At 36.9% G+C, this 27979-nt stretch overlaps 1 protein-coding gene across 6 annotated transcripts; it reads left to right on the top strand.

Annotated features, from left to right (window-relative positions):
• On the top strand, positions 20573–26925 carry LOC107634998 (beta-amylase 7). Of its 6 annotated transcripts, none has more exons than XM_021121753.1 (11): positions 20577–21042; positions 21370–21945; positions 22246–22569; positions 22713–22790; positions 23023–23226; positions 23319–23513; positions 23911–24087; positions 24754–25014; positions 25650–25868; positions 26059–26278; positions 26540–26851. In XM_021121753.1, the coding sequence occupies exons 2-11, from the start codon at positions 21490–21492 to the stop codon at positions 26566–26568; spliced, it is 2163 nt and encodes a 720-aa protein (XP_020977412.1). In that variant the 5' UTR covers positions 20577–21042; positions 21370–21489; the 3' UTR covers positions 26569–26851. The 6 variants fall into 6 exon arrangements, with proteins under 6 accessions (XP_020977414.1, XP_020977412.1, XP_016193842.1 ...); XM_016338356.2 differs by having other exon boundaries at positions 20587–21042; positions 22285–22569; positions 26540–26925; XM_021121754.1 differs by having other exon boundaries at positions 20587–21042; positions 23911–24075; positions 26540–26925.

Raw genomic sequence — 27979 nt, 5'->3', positions numbered from 1 at the left:
GTAAGAATATCTATTTACTCATAGGACCGATGCCAACTCATCTGCGCTTGAGCCTTTTCTTTGATCTAAACGCTTCTTCAGTCCCTTCAGGATGAATTTGTTCGCTGCCTATGCTTGTCCGTTACTCTGAGAGTATTCTACAGAGGAGAACTTTTTCTTGATGCAAAGGCCTGATAGAAACTCCACAAAATTCTTATCGAAGAACTGCGTTCTATTATCCAATATCACGACCTTAGGAGTTCCAAACCTTGGACCACCTGCCTCTATAAGAATTTTCGGTAGTTTACGAACGATATACTTGTCAAAGGCTCAGCTTCTACCCATTTGGTATAGTAGTCAATGGACATAATTAAGTATTTGACTTGTTTTGGAGCCATCAGGTTGTCCTTAATTGTGTTGTTCTAGGAAAAGGCATAAGTGGTAAGAATTGTTTATTTTGAAAAATGAATTGTTACACTAGTAGTTTATGAAGTGCATGCATTATGTTTGGTCTCATGTTCGCTGATTGATTTTTGCAGATGGCAAAATATTTCAATGAGAAATCAGGCTTAACTAGGAAAATTCCAAATGGAAGCTTCAATTCTATGTTCAATTTTAGTGGCTCTTACATAGTTGATGCAGCAGCTACAAACTACAAACTCCCTTGCCTGAGGGTATCAGTGTATTTATAATAGAATAGATACCTATATTTTAGAGTAGTTCTACCTTTGAGGGTGGGTGATCGTTCCTTTTTTGTAGGAAAGTTATTGAGATCTCTGATGCGTGATCATCTTTCCTATCTTTTCCTAGTGAATTTGCATTTAATTTATTGAGTTTAATCAAGAATTAATTATCTTTTAGCCACTATGGATGCTAATTTGAGTCTTGTGTATTTCTGTTTATTTTAGGTAGCGTTTAGTTGGATTTGATGGAGCTTCTACAGAAGAAGAGAAGAAGTCCATATAGTGCAGGAATGACTTAAAGGATAGAGAGAAAGCTTGTACAAATGGAATCAGCACAAGAATTAAAGAAGATAACAGCGATGGGCGACGCGTGCACGTACCTGACGCGTACGCGTGAAAAGCAAAGTTGCACAGCGACGCGTGCGCGTACCTGATGCGTACGCATGACACGTGAAGAAGACCATCGACGCGTATGTGTGAATGACGCGTACGCGTGACATGTGCCACATGCAGAAAACGCAGAAAACGCTGATGCCTATTAATTCTGATTTAAACTTTATTTTATTTAAAAATAGGAAAAGATATTATTTAGTTTTAGAAAATAGATTTTAAATTAATTAGGATTAGATATAAAAGAGAAAAGAAACTTCTCTTCTGGGGGGATTCCAACATTAGTTCACTTTTCATTCCACCTCAGTCCAATTTATAATCCTAGTTTTTCACTCTAAACCATGAGCAACTAAACCTCCACTGTTAAGGTTAGGAGCTCTGTCTATTGTATGGATTGATACTATTATTTTTCCATTTTAATTCATGTACTGATTTATATTTCAAGAATTGTTTTTGTTCTTTATTTTATGAATTTGGGTGGAACGAAAGTATGACCCTTTTTCTAATTGAGTTCTTGTATAACTTGGAAAAGCTCTTTACTTGAACAACAACTTGAAAATAATTTCTCCTAAATGTTAATTATCTGGACTTAACGGGATACGTAACATATAATCCTCTTATATTTGGGTAATTAGGATTTTTGTGGCATAATAACTAGAATTAAACTTCACCCCCTAATTGGAATTAATTAACCAAGGAATTGGTGGTTGATGAATTTTAGAGGAGACTAGAAAGGCCTAAGGAATTAGAGTCTAGTCACATATAGTTTGCCATGAATTAAATCTTGCATGATTAAAATAAATTAAGAAGAAAATTCAATCCGGAAAATAGATAACTCTAAAGCCTTAACTGCTTTCTCCATATTTTATTCCCAACTTATTTATTTGCCCGTCTTCTGTTTAATTTTTTTTGAACTCGCAAACACTATTTTTTGTTTGTCTAACTAAGTAAATCATTTAACCATTGTTTCTTAATCCATAAATCCTCGTGGGATCGACCCTCACTCACCTGAAGTATTACTTGGTACGACCCGGTGCACTTGCCGGTTAGTTTGTGGTTGTAAATTCTGCACTAAGTTTTTGGCGCCGTTGCCGGGGATTCATAGTGATTAACAACTATCAGTTGTTTGATTGCTTAGATTAGGCATTTTAGTTTTAATTTTACTTTAATTTTGCTTAGTATTTTTGAAAAAAAATTAAATAAATAAATAGCACTAATATTTTTCCTTAATTTCTGAAATTAAGTTTGGTGTCACCTAGTTAATTTTATTTTAATTTTCTCGTTTATTTTCCCTGTTAATTTTCAAAGTTTTTTTTGTTTTATTTATTTAGTATTTCTATTTTATTATTTTACACATTTACCTCACTGGGAGTTCTCTGCACTCTGACGTAGAGAATCCCATCTTTTCTCATTTTCTGTCTGTTTATGTGCAGGAACAGAGACAAGGAACCTCTTTTAGACTTTGATCCTAAACCTGAAAAGACTTTCAGGCGGCGTTTGCAACAAGCGAGACTTTACAAGGCTGCAGAATCCACTATGGATCCTAATAATGCTGTTAATGCCAATGTGGCAAATCCGAATGGGGATGATCAACAAAAGAGAGTGCTTGGCTCTTACTCTGCTCCTACTGCAGATCTTTATGAAAAAAGCATTGTGGTGCCTACTATAGCTGCGAACAACTTTGAGTTGAAGTCACAATTGGTCACCTTGGTGCAACAAAACTGCCAGTATCGTGGTCTTCTCCACGAAGACCCAAATCAATTTATTTCTAATTTTTTGCAGATTTGTGATACTGTGAAGACAAATGGAGTGAACCCAGAGGTGTACAAACTCATACTCTTCCCGTTTGCTCTGAGGGATGGAGCTAAGCTATGGCTAGATTCCCAATCCAAGGAGAGTTTGGATACGTGGGACAAGGTTGTTACTGAGTTTCTTACTAAATTTTTCCAACCAAAGAAGCTGACTAAGTTTAGGGTGGAGGTTCAGACCTTTAGGCAGAAGGATGGTGAAACTCTTTATGAAGTTTAGGAAAGGTACAAGCTACTGACTAGGCAATGCCCTCCGGACATGTTCTCCAAATGGACTCAACTAGATATCTTTTATGAAAGCTTGGGTGAAATGTCCAAGATGTGCTTAGATAATTCTGCAGGTGGTTCATTGTACAAGAAGAAGACACCGGAAGAGACTATTGAGCTGATTGAATTGGTTGCTAGCAACCAATATTTATACTCATCTAACAGGAATCCTGTGAACTCAAAGACTTCTCAGAAGAGAGGTGTGTTGGAAATGGAAGCTGTTAATGCTATTCTTGCTCATAACAAGCTTATGTCTTAGCAAATAAATCTACTTACTCAGCGGATGGATGGCATGCAAGTCTCAGCTATCAACATCCAAAATCCACCTCAAGAGGTCTCTTATGACATGACAGGTAATTTTGTGTAAAATGATAATTATGATTATGCTCAATCCTTTTCTGAACAGGTCAATTACATGGGGAGTGCTCCTAGAAATCTCAATAATGATCCCTATTCTCAGACCTACAATCAGGGGTGGAGAAATCACCCAAATTTTAGGTGGAGGGACCAACCGCAGAAACCTCAGAATTTCAACAATAATTCTCAGGGTGGCTTCCAACAGAACAATCATAATAACTGCCAATTTCAATCTCATCAACAACAACCACCTCCGCAGACTAATTCTAAATCCCAAGAGGATTCTAATTGGGAGATGATGAGGAGTTTTATGCAAGAAACCAGAGCAGCAATCAAGAATTTGGAGATTCAGATGGGTCAAATAGCCATAAGAGTTAATGAAATTGATTAGAGGACCACTAATAGCCTTCCGGGTAACACAATTCCAAATCCAAAAGAGGAATGCAAGGCTATTACCTTGATAAGTGGAAAAGTGGCAAGTATTAAAGCACAAGTTAATGAGGAGCCAGTTGAAAAAGAAGATTGCAAGGTTATTCAATTGAGAAGTGGTAAAGTAGCTGGCTCTGAGACCAAGGTCAATGGAGAGTTAGTTGAAAAAGAAGCTCCGAAAGAGAAGAAGGAAGAAGTAGAGCACGTCCCTCCAAAGCGTGCAGACAACCCATTCCCAGACTCTCTTAACACTTATCCTACATTGCCAAAGGCTGCTGAGTACAAGCCTAAAATACCATATCCTCAGAGACTTAAAAAGGAGACCAAGGACAAGCAGTTTTCAAAGTTCTTGGAAGTCTTCAGAAAGTTACAAATCAATATTCCTTTTGCTGAAGTATTGGAGCAAATGACTCTCTATGTCAAGTTCATAAAAGAGTTATTGTCGAAGAAGAAGCCTTTAAAGGGAGATGAGACAGTGGTCCTGACTAAAGAATGCAGTGCCATCATTCAGAATAACTTGCCAAGGAAGATGCCGGATCCAGGGAGCTTTCAAATTCCATGCACCATTGGGAGCACAACCTTTGAGAAAGCCCTATGTGATCTAGGGGCAAGCATAAATCTAATGCCCTTATCTGTGATGAAGAAGTTGCAAATCCAAGAGGCACAACTGGTGCAGAATTTATAACCCACAAACTTACCGGCAAGTGCACCGGGTCGTACCAAATAATACCTTACGTGAGTAATGGTCGATCCCACGATGATTGATGGATTAAGCAACAATAGTGTTTGATAGTATTAGTTAGACAAGCAGAAAATAGTGTTTGGAAGTTTAAAAGCATTAAAAAATAAAGAAGAGTTTGAAGACAGGCAGGTGAATAGATGAGGAATAAAATATGAAGAAACAGTTAAGGTTTCAGAGTTATCTATTTTCCGGATTGACTTTTCTTATTATTTTATTTTAATCATGTAAGATCTAATTTATGGCAACTATATGTGACTAGACCCTAATCCCTTAGACCTTTCTAGTCTCCTCTAAAATTCATTAACAGCCAATTCCTTGGTCAATTAATTCTAATTAGGGGGTGAAGTTCAATTCTAGTTATATGCCACAGAAATCCTAATTACCCAAACATAAAAGGATTATATGTCACGTATCCTATTAAATCTAGATAAATTAGAAATTTAGGAGAATATGTTTTCAAGCTGTTGTTCAAGTAAAGAGCTTTTCCAAGTTATACAAGAACGCATTTAGAAAGAGGGTCATACTTCCGTTCCACCCAAATTCATAAAATAAAGAACGCAAACAATTCTTAAATATAAATCAAAACATGAATTAAAATAGAAAAATAATAGTATCAATCCATACAATAGACAGAGCTTCTAACCTTAACAGTGGAGGTTTAGTTGCTCATGGTTCAAAAAAAATACGGATTGTAAATTGGGATGGAATGGGATCCTCCCCGGGACCTCTCCAAAGGAAGGAAAGTTTCTCCCTTTTATAACTAATCCTAATAAATTTAGAATCTAATTTTCAAAATTAAAATAATATCTTTTCCTAGAATTCAAATTTGAATTTAAATTCGAATTAATTTAAATAATCACGTCTTTAATGGATGGATGGGAATCACTTGTTTCGTCCATTCTGCAGCTTATAATCTGTATTTTCTGGGTTGAAAACTGGGTCAAAACAGCCCAGAAATTGCCCCCAGCATTTTTCAACGTTTCTTGCACGTGGCGCATGTCATGCGTACGTGTCAGTCACGCGTACGCGTCATTGGTCCTTTTCGCGAGTCATGCGGACGCGTCGGTCACGCGCTCGCGTTGCTGAGTAAATCTTCAATTCATGCGTACGCGTCGCTCCTCGCTGCCATCTCCTTTGATTCTTGTGCTGCAGAAACTCCATCAAATTCCACCGAATGCTACCTAAAATAAACAGTATTGCACAAAACTCAAAATAGCATCCATAGTGGCTAAAATATAATTAATTCTTAATTAAACTCAACAAATTACATGCAAATTCACTAGGAAAAGATAGGAAAGATGTTCACGCATCACAACACCAAACTTGAACTGTTGCTTGTCCTCAAGCAACCAAAACTAATATAAGCTTAGGAGGTGAATTTGCATGAGAATGAGAGTTCGATTAAGCCCATGTCTCTTCTTATAGTGGGGTTTACAACTGCAATCCTGAACAGTTTTGGCATCTCACTTTATCCTTTGAAGTCCATAATGATTGGCATCCATAGGAACTCAGAATTCAGATAGTGTTATTGATTCTCCTAGTTCAGTATGTTGATTTTTGAACACAGCTACTTTATGAGTCTTGGTCGTGACCCTAAGCATTTTGTTTTCCAGTATTACCACCGGATACATAAATGCCACAGACACATAACTGGGTGAACCTTTTCAGATTGTGACTCAGCTTTGCTAGAGTCCCCAGTTAGAGGTACCCAGAGTTCTTAAGCATACTCTTTTTGCTTTGGATCACAACTTTAACCGCTCAGTCTCAAGCTTTTCATTTGACACCTTCACGCCACAAGCACATGGTTAGGGACAGCTTGATTTAGCCGCTTAGGCCAGGATTTTATTCCTTTGGGCCCTCCTATCTATTAATGCTCAAAAGCCTTGGATCCTTTTTACCCTTTGCCTTTTAGTTTAAAGGGTTATTGGCTTTTTCTGCTTGCTCTCTCTCTCTTTTTTTTCTTTTTTCTTTATTTTATTTTTTTCTTTTCTCCATTTTTTTCGCAAGCTTTGTGTTTTTCACTGCTTTTTCTTGCTTCAAGAATCAATTTTATGATTTTTCAGATTATCAATAACATTTCTCTTTTTTTTCATCATTCTTTCAAGAGCCAACAATTTTAACATTCATAAACTTCACTATAAAAAATATGCAATGTTCATGTCATACATTCAGAATCACAGAAAATACCACCATATTTAAGTAAATAAGACTACTCTAAAAATTAAATTCAAATTCTTATGCACTACATCTGTTCTTCTTTCTTTTTTATTTCAAGCTTAGTGGGCAATACATGAGACATCTTTCAGAATTAAAGCACTTAACAGAAAAATTAAACTAGAACTTATGAATCTACTAATAAAGGATAATGCAGCAAACAAAGCAAAATAGCAGAAAACCGGAACATACATAATAAAAGCGGGAGGGAATAAAAATGAAAGAAACTCAACCACCTTAGTTATCTGAGCAGTCATTTTATTCTTCAGGTTGTGCTCCTCAGTGAAGATGATTCGCCTCCCTTTGGTGCCATAAGAATAAACAGAAAATCCTTAAACGAAGCGTCAACACCAAACTTAAAGGTTTGCTTGTCCTCAAGCAAATAAGAACTGAAAATAGAAGAGATAAATATTAAGATGAAAGAAAAATAAAAGGATAAGAGAATAAGAGAGAATTATGATTGGGAGAGAGAGAAAGAAAGAAAACTGGGCGGCGCAAGCGACGCGTTCGCATACGGCACGCGTTCGCGTGGGTCGCGAATTTTTCATAATGACGCGTAAGCGTTAGGCACGCGTCCGCGTGTTCTGGGTTTTGAGCGATTTGCGCGAAGCCAGCCACGCGCCTGCGCGACTTTCTGTCCGCATGGCTTGGGCACCAAATTTTCATTCGACGCGCGCGCGTCATGCACGCGTTCGCGTGGATGGCCATATGTGCAACTGATGCGAACGCGTCAGTCACGCGTCTGCGTGACCAAATTTATGCTTTTAGCACACTTCTTGCCCCAAGCCAGCACAACTCTCTGCTCAAACATTCTTTTACGTCGAATTTGTAGGTCACGCGTTCGCGTCGGTGATGCGCTCGCGTGAATGGCGAAAATAACAAACGACACAAATGCGTGGGATCATTTTTGCTAAAGGCATGAGTCCAGCGCCACTCCCGCGCAACTCTCTGTCAATTTTCATTTTTCAAGCACACATGATTGACGCGTTCGCGTCAATGACGCTTGCGCGTCGTGTGCCTCCCCTGCCTTCTTTTTTTTTTTTGAAATATAGCTTGAGGTGTTCAGTTCCTGGAAGAACATAGCTGCATGATCAGAAAATTAGTAAGAACTGAATAAAAATAAAATAACTAAGAAAACTACTACTACGAAAAATAGCTAAGGATGAAAAAGAACGATCATACCACGGTGGGTTGTCTCCCACCAAGCACTTTTAGTTAAAGTCCTTAAGTTGGACATGTGGTGAGCTCCTTGTCATGGTGGCTTGTGCTTGTACTGATCCAAGAGTCTCCACCAATGTTTGTTAATCAAATGGCCACTGGGATTCCAAACTAGGCGCATAACTCCTTCGAGCAAGTTGAAGCAAGTGACAAGGCCCCAATAGTGTTGATTGTGAGAATGAATTCCAGGGTCCCAAACCTTGCTTTTACACCCGTCTTCTTGTGGATCACCATTGTTCCCACCGGGTGGCAATTGATCTAAATTCTCACAAAGACATCCAAACAACCTTCTAGACCCATTCAATTGAGCTCTACACCAATTCTTGCACTTCAATTTGGAGCATGCAACCATATTGAACCTTGCTTGAAAACTCTTACCACTAACCATCTTCCTCTTACTCTTAATGCCACAAAGAGCTCTAAGTTGACCATCCGTCTCCAGTAGCCCATATTTTCAAGTGGAAACATAAAGGTTAAGGATAGGAATTTCACCCACTTGAATGTTGTATTGGATGGTGATGCTTTGGGAGAGGTCTTGCAAGCTCCACTCCCTTGTGTTCTTCTTTAAATTCTTCCACTTCTTTGCAAGCTTCCTCAATTTCAACCTCTTCCTCTTGGTAGTTGTCTTCTAATTCAATCTCTTCTTCATTGCTTACCAAGGGCATGTGAGGTTATGCATCTTTCTCCTTTGTGGGTGCATCTTCCTCCTTTGTTTTTGCATCTTTCTCTTCTTCTATGTGTGAGGATGGAAAGTTCTCTAGTTCACTGGAGTATAAACTCTTTTAATTGATTTCTTCACTTTCTTCTATAGGATCTTGTATTATATTTCTTGGGAAGGAATTTGCTTGCTCCTCTTCCTGTGACTTGATAATCGACTACACATGCTTCTCTATATTTTTGACATTTGTCTTTATATCCTGTAAGAATTCTTTCACGAGAGGCTCAAGATCTGATGGTATTTGAAATGAATAAAGAGGAGGTGATGGTTCTTGATAAGTGTAAAAAGATGATGGGTCTTGGTATGGATAGGGAGATAGTGGCTCCTGGTATGGGTAGAAAGATGATGGTTCTTGATATGGATAGAGAGGTGGTGGTTCTTGGTATGAATATGGAGATGGTGGTTTTTGATAGTTGGAATATGGAGCACTGAAGTTTCTTTGGTTTTGACTTTGCCAACCAAAATTTGGGTAGTTCCCCCATTCATAACGATATGAATCACTACTCGGGTGTGAGTAGTAACCATATGATCTCTCTCCATTATTTTTTCTTAGCACAAAACACTAAAAAAGATTAAACACACCATGTGGTAAACAGGAAAGCAAGGAAGAAAGAACAGAATTCTAAGAATTAAAATAAGAAAAAAAAAAAACTAACTAGTAAACAACAAATTTAATTTCAGAAATTAAGAAAAATATTAGTGCTATTTTATTTATTTAATTTTTTTTAAAATTTAAAGACAAAAATAAAACAAAACTAATAGAATATATAAAAAAATAAAAAAAAGTAATGGAAGGAAACGGAAAAAAAACAAAAATAAAATGGAAATAAAATAAAAATAGACAACTAATAGTTGTTAATCACAGTCAATCCCTGACAACGGCGACAAAAACTTGGTGCGAAATTTATAACCCACAAACTTACCAGCAAGTGCACCGAGTCGTACCAAGTAATAACTTACGTGAGTAAGGGTCAATCCCACGAGGATTGATGGATTAAGCAACAATAGTGTTTGATAGGATTAGTTAGACAAGCAGAAAATAGTGTTTGGAAGCTTAAAAGCATTAAAAAATAAAGAAGAGTTTGAAGACAGGCAGGTGAATAGGTGAGGAATAAAATATGAAGAAACATTTAAGGTTTCAGAGTTATCTATTTTCCGGATTGACTTTTCTTATTATTTTATTTTAATCATGTAAGATCTAATTTATGGCAACTATATGTGACTAGACCCTAATTCCTTAGACCTTTCTAGTCTCCTCTAAAATTCATTAATAGTCAATTCCTTGGTCAATTAATTCTAATTAGGGGGTGAAGTTCAATTCTAGTTATATGCCACAGAAATCCTAATTACCCAAACATAAAAGGATTATATGTCACGTATCCTATTAAATCCAGATAAATTAGAAATTTAGGAGAATATGTTTTCAAGCTGTTGTTCAAGTAAAGAGCTTTTCCAAGTTATACAAGAACGCATTTAGAAAGAGGATCATACTTCCGTTCCACCCAAATTCATAAAATAAAGAACAAAAACAATTCTTAAATATAAATCAAAATATGAATTAAAATAGAAAAATAATAGTATCAATCCATACAATAGACAGAGCTCCTAACCTTAACAGTGGAGGTTTAGTTGCTCATGGTTAAGAGAAAATACGGATTGTAAATTGGGATGGAATGGGATCCTCCCCGGGACCTCTCCAAAGGAAGGAAAGTTTCTCCCTTTTATAACTAATTCTAATAAATTTATAATCTAATTTTCAAAATTAAAATAATATCTTTTCCTAGAATTCAAATTTGAATTTAAATTCGAATTAATTTAAATAATCAAGTCTTCAATGGATGGATAGGGACCACTTGTTTCGTCCATTTTGCAGCTTCTAATCTGTATTTTCTAGGCTAAAAACTGGGTCAAAACAGCCCATAAATCGCCCCCAGCGTTTTTCTGCGTTTCTTGCACGTGGCGCATGTCACGCGTACGCGTCAGTCACGCGTACGCGTCGTTGGTCCTTTTCGCGAGTCATGCGGACACGTCAGTCACGCGCTCGCATCGCTGAGTAAATCTTCAATTCATGCGTACGCGTCGCTCCTTGCTGCCATCTCCTTTTATTCTTGTGCTGCAGAAACTCCATCAAATTTCGCCGAATGCTACCTAAAATAAACAGTATTGCACAAAACTCAAAATAGCATCCATAGTGGCTAAAATATAATTAATTCTTAATTAAACTCAACAAATTACATGCAAATTCACTAGGAAAAGATAGGAAAGATGCTCACATATCAACAACCCACAAAGATAACATTATAGATGGCAGACAAATCTATGAAGCCTGCATACGGATTAGTGGAGAATATCTTGATCAAAGTGGGTAAATTCTTCCTCCCAGCAGATTTTGTGATTCTTGACACAGGGAAGGATGAGAATGCCTCTATAATCCTAGGAAGACCTTTTCTAGCCATTGGGAGAGCTCTAATTGATGTAGAAGTGGGTGAATTAGTGCTTAGAGTGCATAATGAGCAACTGGACTTTCATGTCTTCAAATATATACATTCAGCAGGTGAAGAAGAGAGGTGCATGCAGACTGAGCTTATTGATCCAAACCTTCAAGAATCCCCTGATGACGGACAGCAGAATCTGCAGCTCAAATCTCCTTTGGTGACAATAAATAAAATTCCTCTTGACATCAAACCTAAGTTTGGTGTCGGGAATGCATCATCCACCAAGGAGGAGGTTCCCAAAAAGAAGAAAGTACCCAGATGATGGAGAAACAAAAAGATCTCCACTGAAGGTTTCTCCCCAGGAATGAAAGTGGTGTTGACTAGCAATCTAGTGTGGATTTATACAGTAAACAGAATCCTCTCTCTGGAGCATATTGAGCTACTTTATGGAGACACAGGAAAGAAGTTCAAAGTAAGGGGTGGAGAGCTGAGCCCCTATGATCCTTCTCCTTAGAGGAGCTAACCGTCAAGCTAGTGACGGTAAAGAAGTGCTTGTCGGGAGGCAACCCGATAATTTCGTATCCTTAGTTAATTTTCGTAGTAGTAATTTTCTTACTTATTTGATTTTTATTGAGTTTTTACTATTTTTCTGATCATACAGCTATTTTAGAACAGAAACCAAACACTTCGGAAAAAAAAAATGAGCACACAACGCGCAAGCGTCGCTGACGCGTACGCGTCATATGTGTGTGCGAGAAAAATAAAATTAAACAGAGAGTTGGGCAAGAGTGGTGCTGGTGGCGTGCCAAGTGCACAAGCGAGCTCACGCGTATGCGTCATTCATACGTGCGCGTCGCTTGCATTTTCACCAGTCCACGCGTACGCGTCCCCCACGCGTATGCGTGACCTTACCAATCGGCATAAATGAGTGTTTGGACAGAGAGTTATGATGGTGTGGGGCTGGAACTGTGCTGGGCGCACACGCCCCATCACACGTACGCGTCCCTGACGCATACGCGTCATTTTCTCATCCTAGCCATCCACGCGTACGCGTCGCATGCGACGCCCAAATTAAACCCCTCAGCGCCTGATTTCAAATCATCCACCCCCCAATCCTAATTCTCTCTTGTTCTTTTATCCTTTTATTCTTCTTTCAGCATACTATTTTTTTATGTCTTTTTTTATGCCCCTCTCTGTTTTCAGTTCTTCTTTGCTTGAGGATAAGCAAACCTTTAAGTTTGGTGTTGTCGCTTCGCTTATGGCTTTTCTATGGGACCAAAGGGAGGCAAATCATCTTTACGGAGGAGCACGACCACTAGGATAACTGAGGTGGTTGAATTCCTTTCATTCTATATTCCCTCCCGCTCTTACTATGTTATGTTCCGGTTTTATGCTATTTTGTCTCGTTTATTGCATGATCCTTTATTAGTTAGATTCATAGGTTCTAGTTTAGTTCTGTTATTTTCAAAATTTCTATTAGTTGCTTTAATTCTGAAAGATGTCTCATTTACCCACTGAGCTTGAAATAAATTAAAAAAGAAGAAAAATGGGATGTAATGCATGGGAAATTGAGTTTAATTTTTTTTAGAGTAGTCTCATTTATTCAAATGTGGTGGTATTTTCTGTGACTCTGAATGCATGACATGAATAGGGTATATTTAAATTTGAATCAAAGAATGTTGATGTATAAGGAACAGGAATTTATAGAATTATTATGACTTCTCTGAAATAAACAAAAATTTAATCTTTGAAGCAAAAGAAACAGCAAAAAAAAAAGGATACAAAAAGCAAGGTCCAAGGCTCTGAGCATCAATGACTAGGGAGGTCAGACATGATTAAAAGCTCAAAGAGTTGTTTCCCTAGTCATATGCTTGTGGTGTTCTTGTGTCAAGTAATCCTTGAGACAAAACATTTAGAGTCGAGATAAATTACAATTAGCAGAGTATGCCAAAGGCTTTGAGCACCACTGTCTAGGAGTAGCTGAAAGAAAAATCAAAACTTCAAAAGAGTTTCCCAGTTAAGTGCTTGTGGTGTTTCTGTGTCAAGTGAAGCTTGAGACAAAACATTTAAAGCCACGGCTAGGCTCAAGGTGCAAAGTACCAAAGAAAAGAGAATCAAAGAAAATTTGTTGTGTTCAAGGGTTAAATTGAGTCACAAAAGATCAGAGAATTCATAATATTATCTGGATTCTAATTCCGAATGACATTGACATTCCTCTGATTCAAAGGAGAGTGAGATGCCAAAACTATTCAAGATTGCAGCTGTAAACCCCACTATAAGAAGAGACATGAGCTTAATCGAACTCTCATTCTCATGCAAATTCACATCCTAAGCCTATATTAGTTTGGTTGCTTGAGGACAAGCAACAATTCAAGTTTGGTGTTGTGATGCGTGAGCATCTTTCCTATCTTTTTCTAGTGAATTTGCATTTAATTTATTGAGTTTAATCAAGAATTAATTATCTTTTAGCCACTATGGATGCTACTTTGAGTCTTGTATAATTCTGTTTATTTTAGGTAGCATTTAGTTGGATTTGATGGAGCTTCCACAGAAAAAGAGAAGAAGACCATATAGGGCAGGAATGGCTTAAAGGATGGAGAGGAAGCTTGCACAAATGGAATCAGCACAAGAATTAAAGGAGATGACAGCGAGGAGCGACGCGTGTGCGTACCTGACGCGTGCGCGTGATTTGGAGCTTTCCATGGTGACGCGTGCGCGTACCTGACGCATACGCGTGAAAAGCGAAGTTGCACAGCGACGCGTACGCGTGACATGCGCCACATGCAGAAAATGCAGAAAATGCTGATGCCTATTAATTCTGATTTAAATTTTATTTTATTTAAAAATAGGAAAAGATATTATTTAGTTTTAGAAAATAGATTTTAAATTAATTAGGATTAGATATAAAAGAGAAAAGAAACTTCTCTTCTGGGGGGATTCCAACATTAGTTCACTTTTCATTCTACCTCAACCCAATTTACAATCCTAGTTTTCCACTCTGAACCATGAGCAACTAAACCTCCACTGTTAAGGTTAGGAGCTCTGTCTATTGTATGGATTAATACTATTATTTTTCCATTTTAATTCATGTACTAATTTATATTTCACGAATTATTTTCGTTCTTTATTTTATGAATTTGGGTGGAACGGAAGTATGACCCTTTTTCTAATTAAGTTCTTGTATAACTTGGAAAAGCTCTTCACTGAACAACAGCTTGAAAACAATTTCTCCTAAATGTTAATTATCTGGACTTAACGGGATACGTGACACATAATCCTCTTATATTTGGGTAATTAGAATTTTTGTGGCATAATAACTAGAATTAAACTTCACCCCCTAATCGGAATTAATTGACCAAGGAATTGGTGGTTAATAAATTTTAGAGGAGACTAGAAAGGTCTAAGGAATTAGGGTCTAGTCACATATAGTTTGCCATGAATTAAATCTTGCATGATTAAAATAAATTAAGAAGAAAATTCAATCTGAAAATAGATAACTCTGAAGTCTTAACTGCTTTCTCCATATTTTATTCCCAACTTATTTATTTGTCTGTCTTCTGTTTAATGTTTTTTTGAACTCTCAAACACTATTTTCTGTTTGTCTAACTAAGTAAATCATTTAACCATTGTTGCTTAATCCATCAATCCTCATGGAATCGACCCTCACTCACCTGAGGTATTACTTGGTACGACCCGGTGCACTTGCCGGTTAGTTTGTGGTTGTAAATTCCGCACCAATCTCCTTTCTAAATGAGTAGGAGATATATCAGGGGTTAGTTATTTATAAAGATAAGTAGGGCTAGACTCACGTTGCCGTCCTGATCTCCAAAAGGTCGAGTAGGTGTATACTCTCTTCCTTTTGAACTCGAACATTTCCTACTTTATCGTAGAATATCATCCTTGGTGATTCTTCATTGACTTCTATAAAGATCGTGGCTTCTATGCTGTAAGCAAGTTGAAAAGGAGATTCTCTAGTTGTTGAGTGGGGAGTTATCCGATATACCCACAAGACTTGAGGGGGTTCTTTTGCCCATGCTCTCTTTGCATCTTGTAGTCGTCACTTCAATCCAGCCAATATGAATTTATTTGCAGCTTCTGCTTGTCTGTTGGCCTGAGAGTACTCTACCAACGTAAATCGGTTCTTAATTTTAAGATTTGCCACCAAACTTCGGAATCGTGAGTCGGTAAACTGAGTTCCATTTTCTGTGGTGATGGAATGTGGAATTCCAGACTAGGTGACGATGTTCTTGAAGAAATTCCGACTTCTTTGAGCTGTAATAGTTGCCAGAGGTTCTGCCTCGATCCACTTGGTGAAATAATCAATTTCTACTATAAGGTATTTTACTTGTCGTAGATGTGGGAATGGTCCGAGGAGGTCTAAACTCTATTTTGCAAATGGCTAAGGTGAAGTGATGCTAATGAGCTCTTTTGGAGGTGCCACATGAAAATTAGCATGCTTTTGGCGAGGCGAGCATTTTTTGACGTAGTTAGCTGCTTCCCTTCTGCTTCTCTTTATAAGATCGGTCAAATGAAGCCAGCTTTAATCACTTTCTTGGCTAGTGACCATGTTCTTAGGTGGTTTTCGCATATGCTGCTGTAGACTTCCTCTAAGATTTCATTAGTCATGGAGGTAGGGACGCACTTTAATAAAGGTGTAGATACTCCTCTTTTATATAAACATTGTGAACCAATGTGTAGTTTTGTGCTTCTCTTATAAGCCTCCTTACTTTCCTTTCTTCTTTTGGGATGATATCGAATTTGAGATATTCGATAATAGGGGCCATCCAACCTAAGTTTAGATTGGAGATAACCAGTGTGTCCGACTTATTGACTTTCTTGGCCACTGATAGTGCGTGGAGAGTTTCTTGGATGAAGCTCTTATTGTTGCTCCCTAACTTGGTGCTGGCCAATTTGGAGACGGCATCAGCTCGGATATTGGATTTTTGAACTATGTGTCGGACCTCTACATCTGGGAAATAAGTTAATTGTTCAAGTATTTCTTCTAAGTATTTTTTCATGTTAGGATCTTTAGCTTGGTAAGTCCCATTCACTTGAGAAGTTATTACTTAAGAATCACTGAACACTATTAATTTTACTACTCCGACTTCTTTGGCCAGCTTTAAGCTAGCAAGCATGGCTTCACACTCTACTTGATTATTGGAAGTCAGAAACTCAAATTTCAATGAAAGCTCTATCCAAGTTCCTTCTTCATTTTCCAGAATGATTCCTGCCTCACTTCCATCTTTGTTGAATGATCCATCTACATATAAGTTCTAAGCCGTAGGGTTCCCTAGTGCTTCCGTGTATTCTGCCAAAAATTTGGCCAGGTATTGGAATTTAATTGTCATTTGAGTTTCATACTTTAAGTCAAACTTGGACAACTCTATTTCCCGTTGTAGCATCCGACCTGCAATATCCGTCTTCTGGAGGATATGCTTCATGGGATGATTAGTTTGAACTTTTATGGTATGAGCCTGGAAATAAGCTCAGAGCCTTCTAGAGGTGAGGACAACCACATACGCGAACTTCTCTATCTTTTGATAGTTTAGCTATGTCCCTGCAGGATTTTGCTGAAAAAATAAATCGGTTGCTGTCTGTTTTCATCTTCTCGGACGAGAGCAAAATCTATAGCCTTACTTGCAACTGCCAAATACAATATGAGCTCTTCTCTTGGGACAGGGCGGGTGAGGATTGGCGGCTGACTCAGAAATTTTTTATAGTCTTGAAAGGCTTGCTCACACTCCTAAGTCTATTTAAATGACAACCTTTCTTGAGTATTGAGAATAGGGGTAGAGACTTTAGGGCCGACCCTGCCAAGGACCTGGATAAGGCTGCTAGCCTTCCATTTAATTATTGAACTTCTTTGAGACAAGTCAGGCTTTTCATCTCAAGTATTGTTTTGTATTTGTCCGGGTTTGCCTCAATGCCCTTTTGGGTGAGCCTGAAACTTGAGAGCTTTTCGGCTTTTACTGCGAAGGTGCACTTTGAGGGATTCAGTCTCATCCCGTGCTCTCTGATTGTGTTGAATACCTCAGCTAAGTCTGTCAAAAGGTGGACGTCCTCTTTGGTTTTGACAAGTACGTACACTTCCATTAATTTTTCAAGGTGAGAGAAAAATACCTTGTTCATCAACCGTTGATATGTAGCTCCAACATTTTTCAATCCAAAAGGCATCATCACATAGTAACAGTTGGCTTTTAGGGTGATGAAAGAGGTCTTCTCTTGGTTCGACTTCTACATCAGGATTTGGTTGTATCTCGAATACGCATCCATAAAGGACAAGTATTTGTAGCCTGAAGTTGAGTCTACCAGTGCATCAATGCTGGGCTTATTTTTTATGGGACGAGGAGATGGAAGCTTTTTGGTGTGGCAGATCTCCTTGTAGATGTCAACAAGAAAAACTCGCAAAGGAGTATAATTATGATACCTTATAGGTTTGTCCGAACTGCACTCGTCTTTTTTCTTTGTCTTCTTCTCCTTGTCCCGAAATTGATAAGGTAAATTTTGTCTTGGAATTAATTCTCTAAGTAAGGATTTCTCTTTCATGTTGGTGTATTTTTCTGTTCACTCCTATACTTCGTACACGAAATTCGGATGTTGCTTTGATTAGATTGGAAAAACGGGCCTTCTCGGAGGCCGTTGACTAGTCCCATTATTACAGCTTTTCTAGGTAGACTATGAATTTTCAAGCAAGCTTTGTTGAATCTTTCCATATAAGCTCGAAGAGTTTTTTCGACTTCTTGTTTGACCCCCAGGAGACCAGGGGCGTGCTTGATATTGTCCTTCTGAATTGAAAATTGAGTGAGGAACTTTCTTACAAGATCGTCAAAACAAGTCACCTACCTAGGTGGTAAGCTATCAAACCATTTCATCGCCGCTTTGGTTAGCGTCATCGGAAAAGCTTTGCAATTGGTCGTATCGGACGCATTAGCCTGATACATCCGACTTTTAAAGTTACTGAGATGGTGTCTCGGGTCGGTCGTTCCATCAAAGAGTTCTATGTCGGGACTTTTAAGTTCCTAGGAACCTTAGCGCGCATGATCTCGTCTATGAATGGATCTTTTTCTCAAAAAAGACTTTCCTCTCGATCCGCATGGTTGCTCCGATTTCGAAGGTCGGCTTCTAATTTCAGCAATTTTTCCTCTAATTCTTTTCGTTGTCGCACTTCCCTTCGCAAATCATTTTTGCTTCTCTTTGTCGCTTTATCTCCTGCTCAAGTTGCTCTAATTGGCCGTGATGCCCGTGTATAAGCCCATAATTTCTGTTGGGTGCACGGATTCCTCATTTTCTGGTGGATGTATTTCTGAATTGATTCTTTTGGGTTGAGAGTTTTCCGATGTCCCTTCCCCATTAGGGTCACTTGATCTATCATGTCTTGGAGGAATCATGAGTGCTCGGTCATTGTTGTGAGGTTTTGGTTCTAATTCAGATGTTGTATGTCCGTGTTCAAGATGCTCGTCTGCCATAATAAGGTGTAGACTTTCAGGTTCGCAACAACAATGCCAATGTTTTGAGTGTTACCTGAAACTGAATTGCTTTAGACCTGAACGTGAGGTCTAAGCTCCTTTTGGGTAGCATCTGACTTCTATTAGTGCCAAGGTGCCGCCGTTCAAATTTCTCGTAAGGAGGTGTGAGTAGTACCTGCAAGGGACTCCGATACTTAAGTTAGCAAGGGTTTTTAGTAAATTGGGTTCGAAATTTATCAAAAGGTGTCAGTGTATTTATAGTAGAATATATAACCACCTTTTAGAGTAGTTTCACCTTTGAGGGTAGGTAGCAGTTCCCTTTTTCTAGAAAAATTGTTGAGATCTCCCTTCTAGATGAGTGGAAGATATCTTATGGGTTAGTTATTTATTAAAATAAGTAGGGCTAGACTCATGTTGCCATCCCGATCTCCAAAAGGTTGGGTAAGTGTAGATCATACCCCACTAGGTTTTATTTGTTTTGTGTCTGACTATGTTTTTGGGTCAGGGTATGAATACATACCTTTTTTTAGGATAAAATACTATTTTGGTCTCCAATATTTGAAACAAATCTTAGTTTAGTCTCTAAGGTAATGTTTGGAAAAGAGACAAAAATTGAGAGACTGAGACTGAGAGACAAAGACTGAGAGATAAAGGTTGAAATAAGTCTCAGTATTGTGTTTGGTGTAAAGTGGGAGACAGATACTAAAATAATAATGAAACTCTAATTTAATTTGCACAAATAATAAAGTTGAAATAATTAATTTTAATAGGGGTATTTTAGGTATAAAATGTTATTAAAGTTTTAGTTTTTGTTTCCAAAAATTTCATTTTTCTGTATTTTCATTTTTTGGAGGTATTGAAATACTGAAATTTAGAGACAGAGACTAAAATTTTAGTACCAATTTCTGGATCAACAAACATATTATGAGTCCTAGTCTCTCAGTCTTTGTCCTAGTACATAAAAACAAACGCTACCGAAGGTAATGTTTATTTTTAGAGACTGAGACTGAAATTGGAAGAGTAGAACTCATTATTATGTTTGGTAGCCAGAGACTAGAACTAAAAAATTTTAGCTTTGAGACACAAAATTTTAGTCACTTCAGTACCTCCAAAAAGTGAAAACATTGGAGACTAAAATTTTTTAAGACAGAAACTAAAACCTTAATAAATTTTTTTCTCAAAAATACCTTCATTTAGCTTTTCAAATTTCAAATCTACCCTTCAATCTCCATATTTATCTTAAACCAAACATAATACTAAGACACAACTCAATCTAGTACATTTTGCACCAAACACAATATAGAGACTTAATTTAGTCTCAATCTCAGTTTATCTTTTAAATGTAACCTAATGTTTCAAACATCTTATTTTAACCTCAAAAAATTTAAAACGAATTCAATGTTGTCTTATCATTAAATTTTTAGCTTGAATAATTAATAAATTTTTATATTTCTGATTATTGGTAAGTCAATTTTACTTACGTATTAAAATTAAATATTATATTAATTTTTAAATATATGAATTGTTTGTGTCAAATTTAATTGTGAGACAATATTAAACTCGTTTAAAATATTTTGAGACTAAAATAAAACATTTAAAATGTTAAACAATAAATTAAAATTTAATTCAAAATATTAATGACGAAAGTAATACTTTATCGTATGTTTAATTTCAAAATGTAAAATATTGTAAAACAAAGCCTTATGTTAATGGATGACGATGGCAGAACCAACATAATTTGCGAATCCAATTCAACTTTTTAATATTCAATGATCAAGTTGATTGGTTATTGGAAACATAAAGATTAAATTGAGTCTTATGACATCTCAAGAAGTCAACAGGTAAAGGGAAATAGAAATAGGTTTACAAAGTCAATCATCAAGTGAAGAGTTTTAATCATTTTACTATTTAATTTTGCTTTTTCTCGTGTTGTATTCTTCTTTTCTTGTTTTCACTTGTATAGATTAACATTAACACGAGCGACTCGTTCGTGTGCCACGATTTCGAAACACGTTCGTCTTCGCACACTCGGCACGAGCGAGCGAGCGGGAGAAACCCTAGTTTCCTGTGCACACCTCGCATGCTTTTGCTCGCACGCGCGGCACCTCTTCACTCGCTCGCCGGAAAATTCACTGCCGGGAACGCCACTGTCGTCTTCTTTCCCTTCGATCTGATCCTTCCTGATCCTGATTCCCTCCTTTCTCCTTCGATCCACACCGGAAACCCGCGGTGGCCGCCGGCGATTTTTGTACGCGGCGGGGTTCTGACGAAATTTGGCGCGCAGAAGACGGATTTGCCAGAGTTTTGTTGATCGAGCTGTGATTTCGAGATGGAAGGTAAAATCGTGCTGGAATTCGTGAAATTAACGCGAAATTTCGTAGATATGTATTTAAAAAAAGGGGATAATTGTTTGCTGCTGAGCTGAGGAATGGAATTGGTGAATTAAGTGTAATGTGTGATTGTGTTTGCGGTTTTATTTTTTATTTTTACTGTGATATGAAGTAATTTAAATTTTACAATTGTAGACATAGGGAGACTTGGTTGTTGTTGTTGTTCTTTGTATTAGTATGAAGTATGAACTAATAAGGCTTAAAGAGGAGGGAAATTTGCTACGTGTTTAGTACTGCTGGTGAAGTGCTAATGCTGATTTTGTCTTTTTGCAGAATGTGGAATTCCCAATGTCATAGATTTTGAACTGGATGTAATTCGTGATTCTTGATTGCATTGGCAATCAACAAGTCAGTAAGATAATTGAATTGAGATACTGAAGGTTCAGTGGGATTATGGCAACTGATATGCAGAGGCTTATTGGAACCAGCGAAGATGATGATGAAGAAATAGAGATGGATGTGAAAGAAGAGGATGATGAGGATGGAGATGAAGAGGAAAATGGAGGTGATCATGGAAATGCTTCGGAGATGGTAGGGATTGATGGTGGGAATGGTTTAGTTACTGCTGGTGGTGACAACAGTTTTCAACAGCAACAGCAGTTTCAAGAACAAGTTGGAACCCCAGGTGGATCTGCTCGAAGATGTAGACCACTAGAAGAGAAAGAACGGACAAAGCTAAGAGAGAGGCGCCGGAGGGCTATCACCGCTAAGATCTTGGCAGGGCTTCGCAGGCATGGCAACTACAATCTTAGAGTTAGAGCAGACATAAATGATGTTATTGCTGCTTTAGCAAGAGAAGCTGGGTGGGTGGTTCTTCCTGATGGCACTACTTTTCCTCCAAGATCCCAGGTGAGACCTGAACTAGACTTTTTTATTCTGAAGGAGTTTGATTTGGTGTATATTTGTGTGGTTTCCATGATAAATGAGTGGACTATGGCCTGAGTATTGTTTATCCTTCAAATCTCCTTGTGACCGTTATGTTTTGAAGGACTTTATTACTGAGAACTATTATACAACCAAACATTGACACTTATACTTAGTACTTGTACCTTAGTTGTTTTCTTGGCTATGACAAGCTAAAAGTACTTGATGTTTTAAAATCTTATTACTGTTGTTGTATCTGCAAATTTCAGTTTTAACAAATCTCAGAAAACACCCAAATTGGACCTTTTCTTCTCAACCTTACAGGGTCAAAGGCCAACTGGTGGTAATTCTGCAGTTGTCACTCCATCTTCTCCAGTGCCTTCACAACCAACTCCATCTGCTTCCATCAGGGGAGTTGCTTCTGGCTATAGGAGCTCATTAGAGTATAATACATGTCAAACAAAAGGTGTTTTCATGCCAACTCCATCTCCTTATGATCTATCCTCAAGTTCCCGGTCTCAAACATCCATGGTGGGGGATGGAGAGTTACAGAGAGACAATCAACCTTTGGTTGGCAGTGGTTCAATGGATACTGTTCATGAGAAGCAGGTATATGGTAATTATGTGGCCAATATATAATTATCCTAAAAGGCATAGTCATCCCTTTAGTTTTGCCTATAAATTCAACATGGTGGCTTTAGCTGGTAAATCTGTTGGCATTGATTTTACAATTTACACCATTTTCTTTGCAGATTATTGACTTGCCCTGCAGATTATCAGAGCGTGATCTGGCCGGTACTCCATATGTTCCAGTGTATGTGATGCTACCGGTAAGCTAATTTTTCTCTTTCTTTCCCACATTATTTCATCAAATTTCTGCATCATGGTTTCTTCATATGCTTGTAGTGAGTAGTTCCTACTGCATACTGCATTTTGTGTATATTGTTTTGGGAAATTTATGTAACTATTATGGGAGAGGAAACAAAAATATCTTCCTTTTTCCTAATTCAGAAATTCTTAATTTAATGTTTAGTAAGCATTTTCTCTCTACATTGTTGACAGTTAGGAGTGATCAATATAAAGTGTGAGCTTGTTGATCCGGATGGTCTACTAAAGCAGCTGAAAGTATTGAAATCAATAAACGTTGATGGTGTTACAGTTAATTGTTGGTGGGGAATAGTAGAAGCACATGCTCCACAAGAGTATAATTGGAATGGTTACAAGAGACTCTTTCAGATGGTGCATGAGCTGAAGCTTAAGCTGCAGGTGAGTTTCATTAGCAACTTGAATCATTGTAAGTTTCTATCTTGCTGCAATCTGGCTCAGGTAGTAACTTGTCTTTGTTGAAACTTGGCCAGGTTGTGATGTCGTTTCATGAATGTGGAGGCAATTTTGGTGATGATGTTTGCATTCCTTTGCCCCATTGGGTTGCAGAAATTGGTAGGACCAATCCTGATATCTTCTTCACTGACAGAGAGGGAAGACACAACCCTGAATGTCTTTCTTGGGGAGTAGATAAGGAACGGGTATTAAGAGGTCGGACTGCTTTAGAGGTAATAACGACATTGACATGACAATCATCATTACTATTTCTTTTTTCTTTCTTCTATTATTAGCATATTGGCAGCATCAGTTGATCCATGTAGTTGACCCTGGTCCATGGGGAGCCATTTGTTGTTAGTGACCACAATTAGTAAGAAATAACTAATATATGTTTAATGACAGGGTACATCTCTATAGACATTGTCAACCAGATTTGAAGTAATTATTAAATCATGTCATTTTAAGTGTGAAGGCATTGCATAGTATTTTAAATAAAACATTTTTTAGCGAGTCAAGTCTGTCTAAGTTATTTGGATCATGTTTGGGAAAAGTATGAGGCAGAGTCTCCATTTTACGATATGCTTATAAAATTAAGGTATATAACTTTCATATCTAACATTTTTGTAGGTCTATTTTGATTTCATGAGAAGTTTCCGGGTAGAATTTGATGAGTATTTTGAGGATAGTTTCATCTCTATGATTGAAGTTGGACTTGGTCCGTGCGGAGAGCTAAGATATCCATCTTGTCCTGTAAAACATGGTTGGAGATATCCTGGTGTTGGTGAGTTCCAGGTAATTATTTTCGTAAGTATACTATATTTTCATGTATTTAGTCTTCCCATTTTTGGCTTAAATTTTCGTTACATATGCTTTATTTGCTCAAATATCTTTGGCTGTTGTAAGCAAATTATATTCTATTCAATATATTGAACTTCCTTCCTCCCCCCACCCCCAAACAATCCGAACCAGTTGAGAGAGTGAATCGATTATGATACCGGATAAGATTTTTTTTGTTATTGTAGATGTAGATAATTCATGGCTCAAAAGAAATGGTTTCAGCTATATGTAGTATCCTTAATTATTCTTGTCCACATGTTTTTCTGACATTTTCTTTAGGGCCTTTCAACCTCCATTGACATAGAGGACGAGTTTTAGTTTGTTGATTTTAAGAGAATGAGGAGAAATCTGGGCATGTTCCTACTTCCTAGGAACGAAAATTCTTAGAATAGGCTAAGATTATAAGCAATGTTTAGTTTGTGCTATTCTATGTTGTCTTTCATTGGAAAGAAATTCTTAAATTTTAATGGTCACTTCATCTTCAGAAAACATCTTGCCACAACATATTATACATGGCCTGTGATTGTGGTTGTCCTCTCCTATTCACCTACTGTTGTTGACATCCTTTCGGTGATGCGTGTTATGTATCGTTTTCACCACTTTGCTCATCATTTTTTCTTACTTCATGGGCAGTGCTATGATCAATACATGTTGAAAAGTCTCAAGAAAGCAGCTGAAGCACGGGGACACTCTATTTGGGATAGGGGACCAGATAATGCGGGTACCTATAATTCTCAGCCACACGAAACAGGTTTCTTTTGCGATGGGGGTGATTATGATGGCTTCTATGGCAGGTTTTTCCTTAATTGGTATTCTAAGGTTTTAGTTGATCATGGAAACGGGGTACTTTCTCTGGCAAAATTAGCTTTCGAGGGATCCTGCATTGCTGCAAAGGTAAGTTAAGGAAAATGAAACTTTTCATAAAATGTGGAAGAACTTGTAATCTAGGTTCTCTTTAAGCAGAATTGTAATCTAAGTTTTAAAAAAGTTTCGTTGACCATTATGTATCAGAATGTTTTTGTCTTAAAACATAAGGAATCACATGATTGATATGGTTATAGTTTTATCTGTGAGGTATTTAATTTGCAATGCTTTTAAGCATCCCACTTTACACATGAACATAACATGATTTCTGACAACCCATTTTCATCTCACAGCATATCCAGAAAATATAACTTTCTCAGAAAGTCTTTCCAAGAAGCAACGCTCTCACCATTTGTGCACAATGTTGCATTAATTCTTGCCAATTACTTCACCCTACCACTGACCAAAAAAGTATGTTTTATGGACCGATATTGCTATGTATAAATTTTCATCTACAGCCACCAGAAAACAATAGTGTGCCAATCACCAGAAAATGAGATGAGAGGGAAAAAGGAAGTGGAGGGAAAGAATTCTTTCTGTGCAATTAACTGAACATTAATGCTTGTCCATTTGTAGGGTTATTCTTTTAGTTTTTGTGGGTTTGATTGTGTTTTGTGGATTGTGTCCTTGTAGTCTGTCCTGATATATATCTTATTTCTTTACAGTTGGCAAATATTTACTGGTGGTACAAGACTGCTAGTCATGCTGCTGAATTAACTGCTGGGTATTATAACCCATGTAATCGCGATGGCTATGTGGCTATTATGGAAATGTTAAAGAGCAATGGAGTTAGCTTGAACATTGCTTGTGCCGACTTAAACACATTGAACCAGCTTGAGGTCTTTCCAAAGGCATTCGCTGACCCTGAGGGATTAGTCTGGCAAGTACGAGTTAGCAATTTTTTCTCTCTCTCTTTTGTTTTTCTTATGCTAGTACAGTAGTACGTATAAGCAATTTCTTCGTGAATATAAAGAATATTTATGATTACTTGCTTGTGTTTAGAACTATGTTTTAGTGCTTAAGATTTATCGCAGTTCACAAACCCTAATCTGTATGTCTTATCGTGCATTGCAGGTATTGAATGCAGGTTGGGATCTTGGCTTACCAGTTGCCGGTGAGAATGCACTTCCTTGCCTAAACAGAGTTACCTATAACAAGGCTTTGGATAGTGCCAAACCCATGAATGATCCAGATGGAAGGCACTTTTCTTCCTTCACTTACCTAAGGCTTAGTCCATTACTTATGGAACAGCAAAACCTACGAGAGTTTGAACGATTTGTCAAGAGGATGCATGGTAAGTTTGACGAAAAAAATTTCACATTTAGCTTGTTGCTGACAAGAATCAAGTTTATTTAAAAGAGTGGATTTAGTTACATGCTGACAAGTGTGCACATACAACACTCAAATTCATAGCATGAGACTCTTTTCTGACTGGAATCATTTTAATTTTGCAATAGAACATGAAATGAGTCTAAGTAGCTGCCGAAGTAGTTGTCATTGCTCACTGATTGCATTTTAATTAGGGTTCATGACGCCTTATATATATTTCCTGCAGGGGAAGCTGTTCTTGATCTTCAGGTATAACCGCAAGTAAGCAAGGAAGAGACTCCGGTGGAATGTGTACAGTGTATTATTTTCCCATGTGAAAATGTTGGAGTAGCCAGTTACATAAGCATAGAAGGGTAAAGATAGTCATTTGCTACCACAGATACTAGTTGATGCCCAAGTAGCTGTAGAAATAGATTAAAATAAGCTATTTTTCTTTATTCATTTTCTTGTATTTTATCAAAGAAACATCCGTTAATACCGGGATGTAAAATTTGTGCATACATCATTGTGCAAACTCACTGAGCTTGTGTTAGCTACAGTGAACTATTATTTTCGTACATGCTACTTTATGATGTATACAAGTTTATATGCTAGGTTATCATTTTATATTTCGCTGGAGTTATGAAATTAAAATTTGGGATGGGAACTAAAATTTTATCAAATATGCATATTTGTAATATATTTTTATTAATAATTTTAGATAATAAATTAATTTGCTTTGGAAACAAACGCACTAAACATACCAGAACAATGAAATTGTCGTTAGCGTTTAGCATTGCAAGCATAAACATTAACTAGAATGAGATGCGCGGACGGTAAATTAATAGTAAATTAATAATAGTATATAATAAATTTTGTAAATTTAAATTAAATATATGTAAATTAAAGTTAAATTTAAAAGCTATTTTGTTTAAAATTGGATGTTGGAGTTGTATAAAGTGATATTTTTATTTGGTGATTTGATTTTTGTATTTGTTTTAGTTGAAATCAATTGTCTTTTTGTTTGGTGATATTGTCCAAATAATGATACTCCATTGAGTAAGTTTGAAATGTTGTGTAGTTCGAAAATAGATTTTTCTTGGGAATAGTGATTGGAAACTTATATAATTAGTTGAAATAGTATGAAATTTGAATATTTGTAACGTAAAATTTATTATGATTATTAATATTATTATTACAATATGAATATTTATTATATTTAATGAGTTATTTATAGAAATTAACAAATTAATTATTGGAGTTATAAATTTATTGTGTTATTTATAACGGTGAGATATAATAAATATATGGATATGGATTGAATGTTTTTGTAGGTTACAAATTTTATTACAAATTTTTGTATTTTTTTTTTGCTGACTTGAAAATAATAGTCGATTTTGACAAAAATTGAGTGGTTGATTCTAATATTTTGCCAAGTAAACGATGCTGTTGATATGACATTAGTAAAAAGAAAAAGATGTTTTAAAAGTAATGTGGATAAACTTATATATCTACTTTTATATATTAAGAATAAATTCGATGTAATTGAATTCTTGTACGATAAATTTATTTTTCGATACATTTTTAATTAATTCTTATACATTAATTTTTTTTTCAATACCTGTATAATTTTCTTTTCTAGAATGATGAGTGTGATGGACAAAATAAAATAGGATTTACATATCTT

Source organism: Arachis ipaensis, chromosome B04, assembly GCF_000816755.2.
Source record: "Arachis ipaensis cultivar K30076 chromosome B04, Araip1.1, whole genome shotgun sequence".
Taxonomy (NCBI): domain Eukaryota; kingdom Viridiplantae; phylum Streptophyta; class Magnoliopsida; order Fabales; family Fabaceae; genus Arachis; species Arachis ipaensis.
Note: the sequence above shows the minus strand (reverse complement) of the source record. Positions and strands in the feature narration are given on the sequence as shown.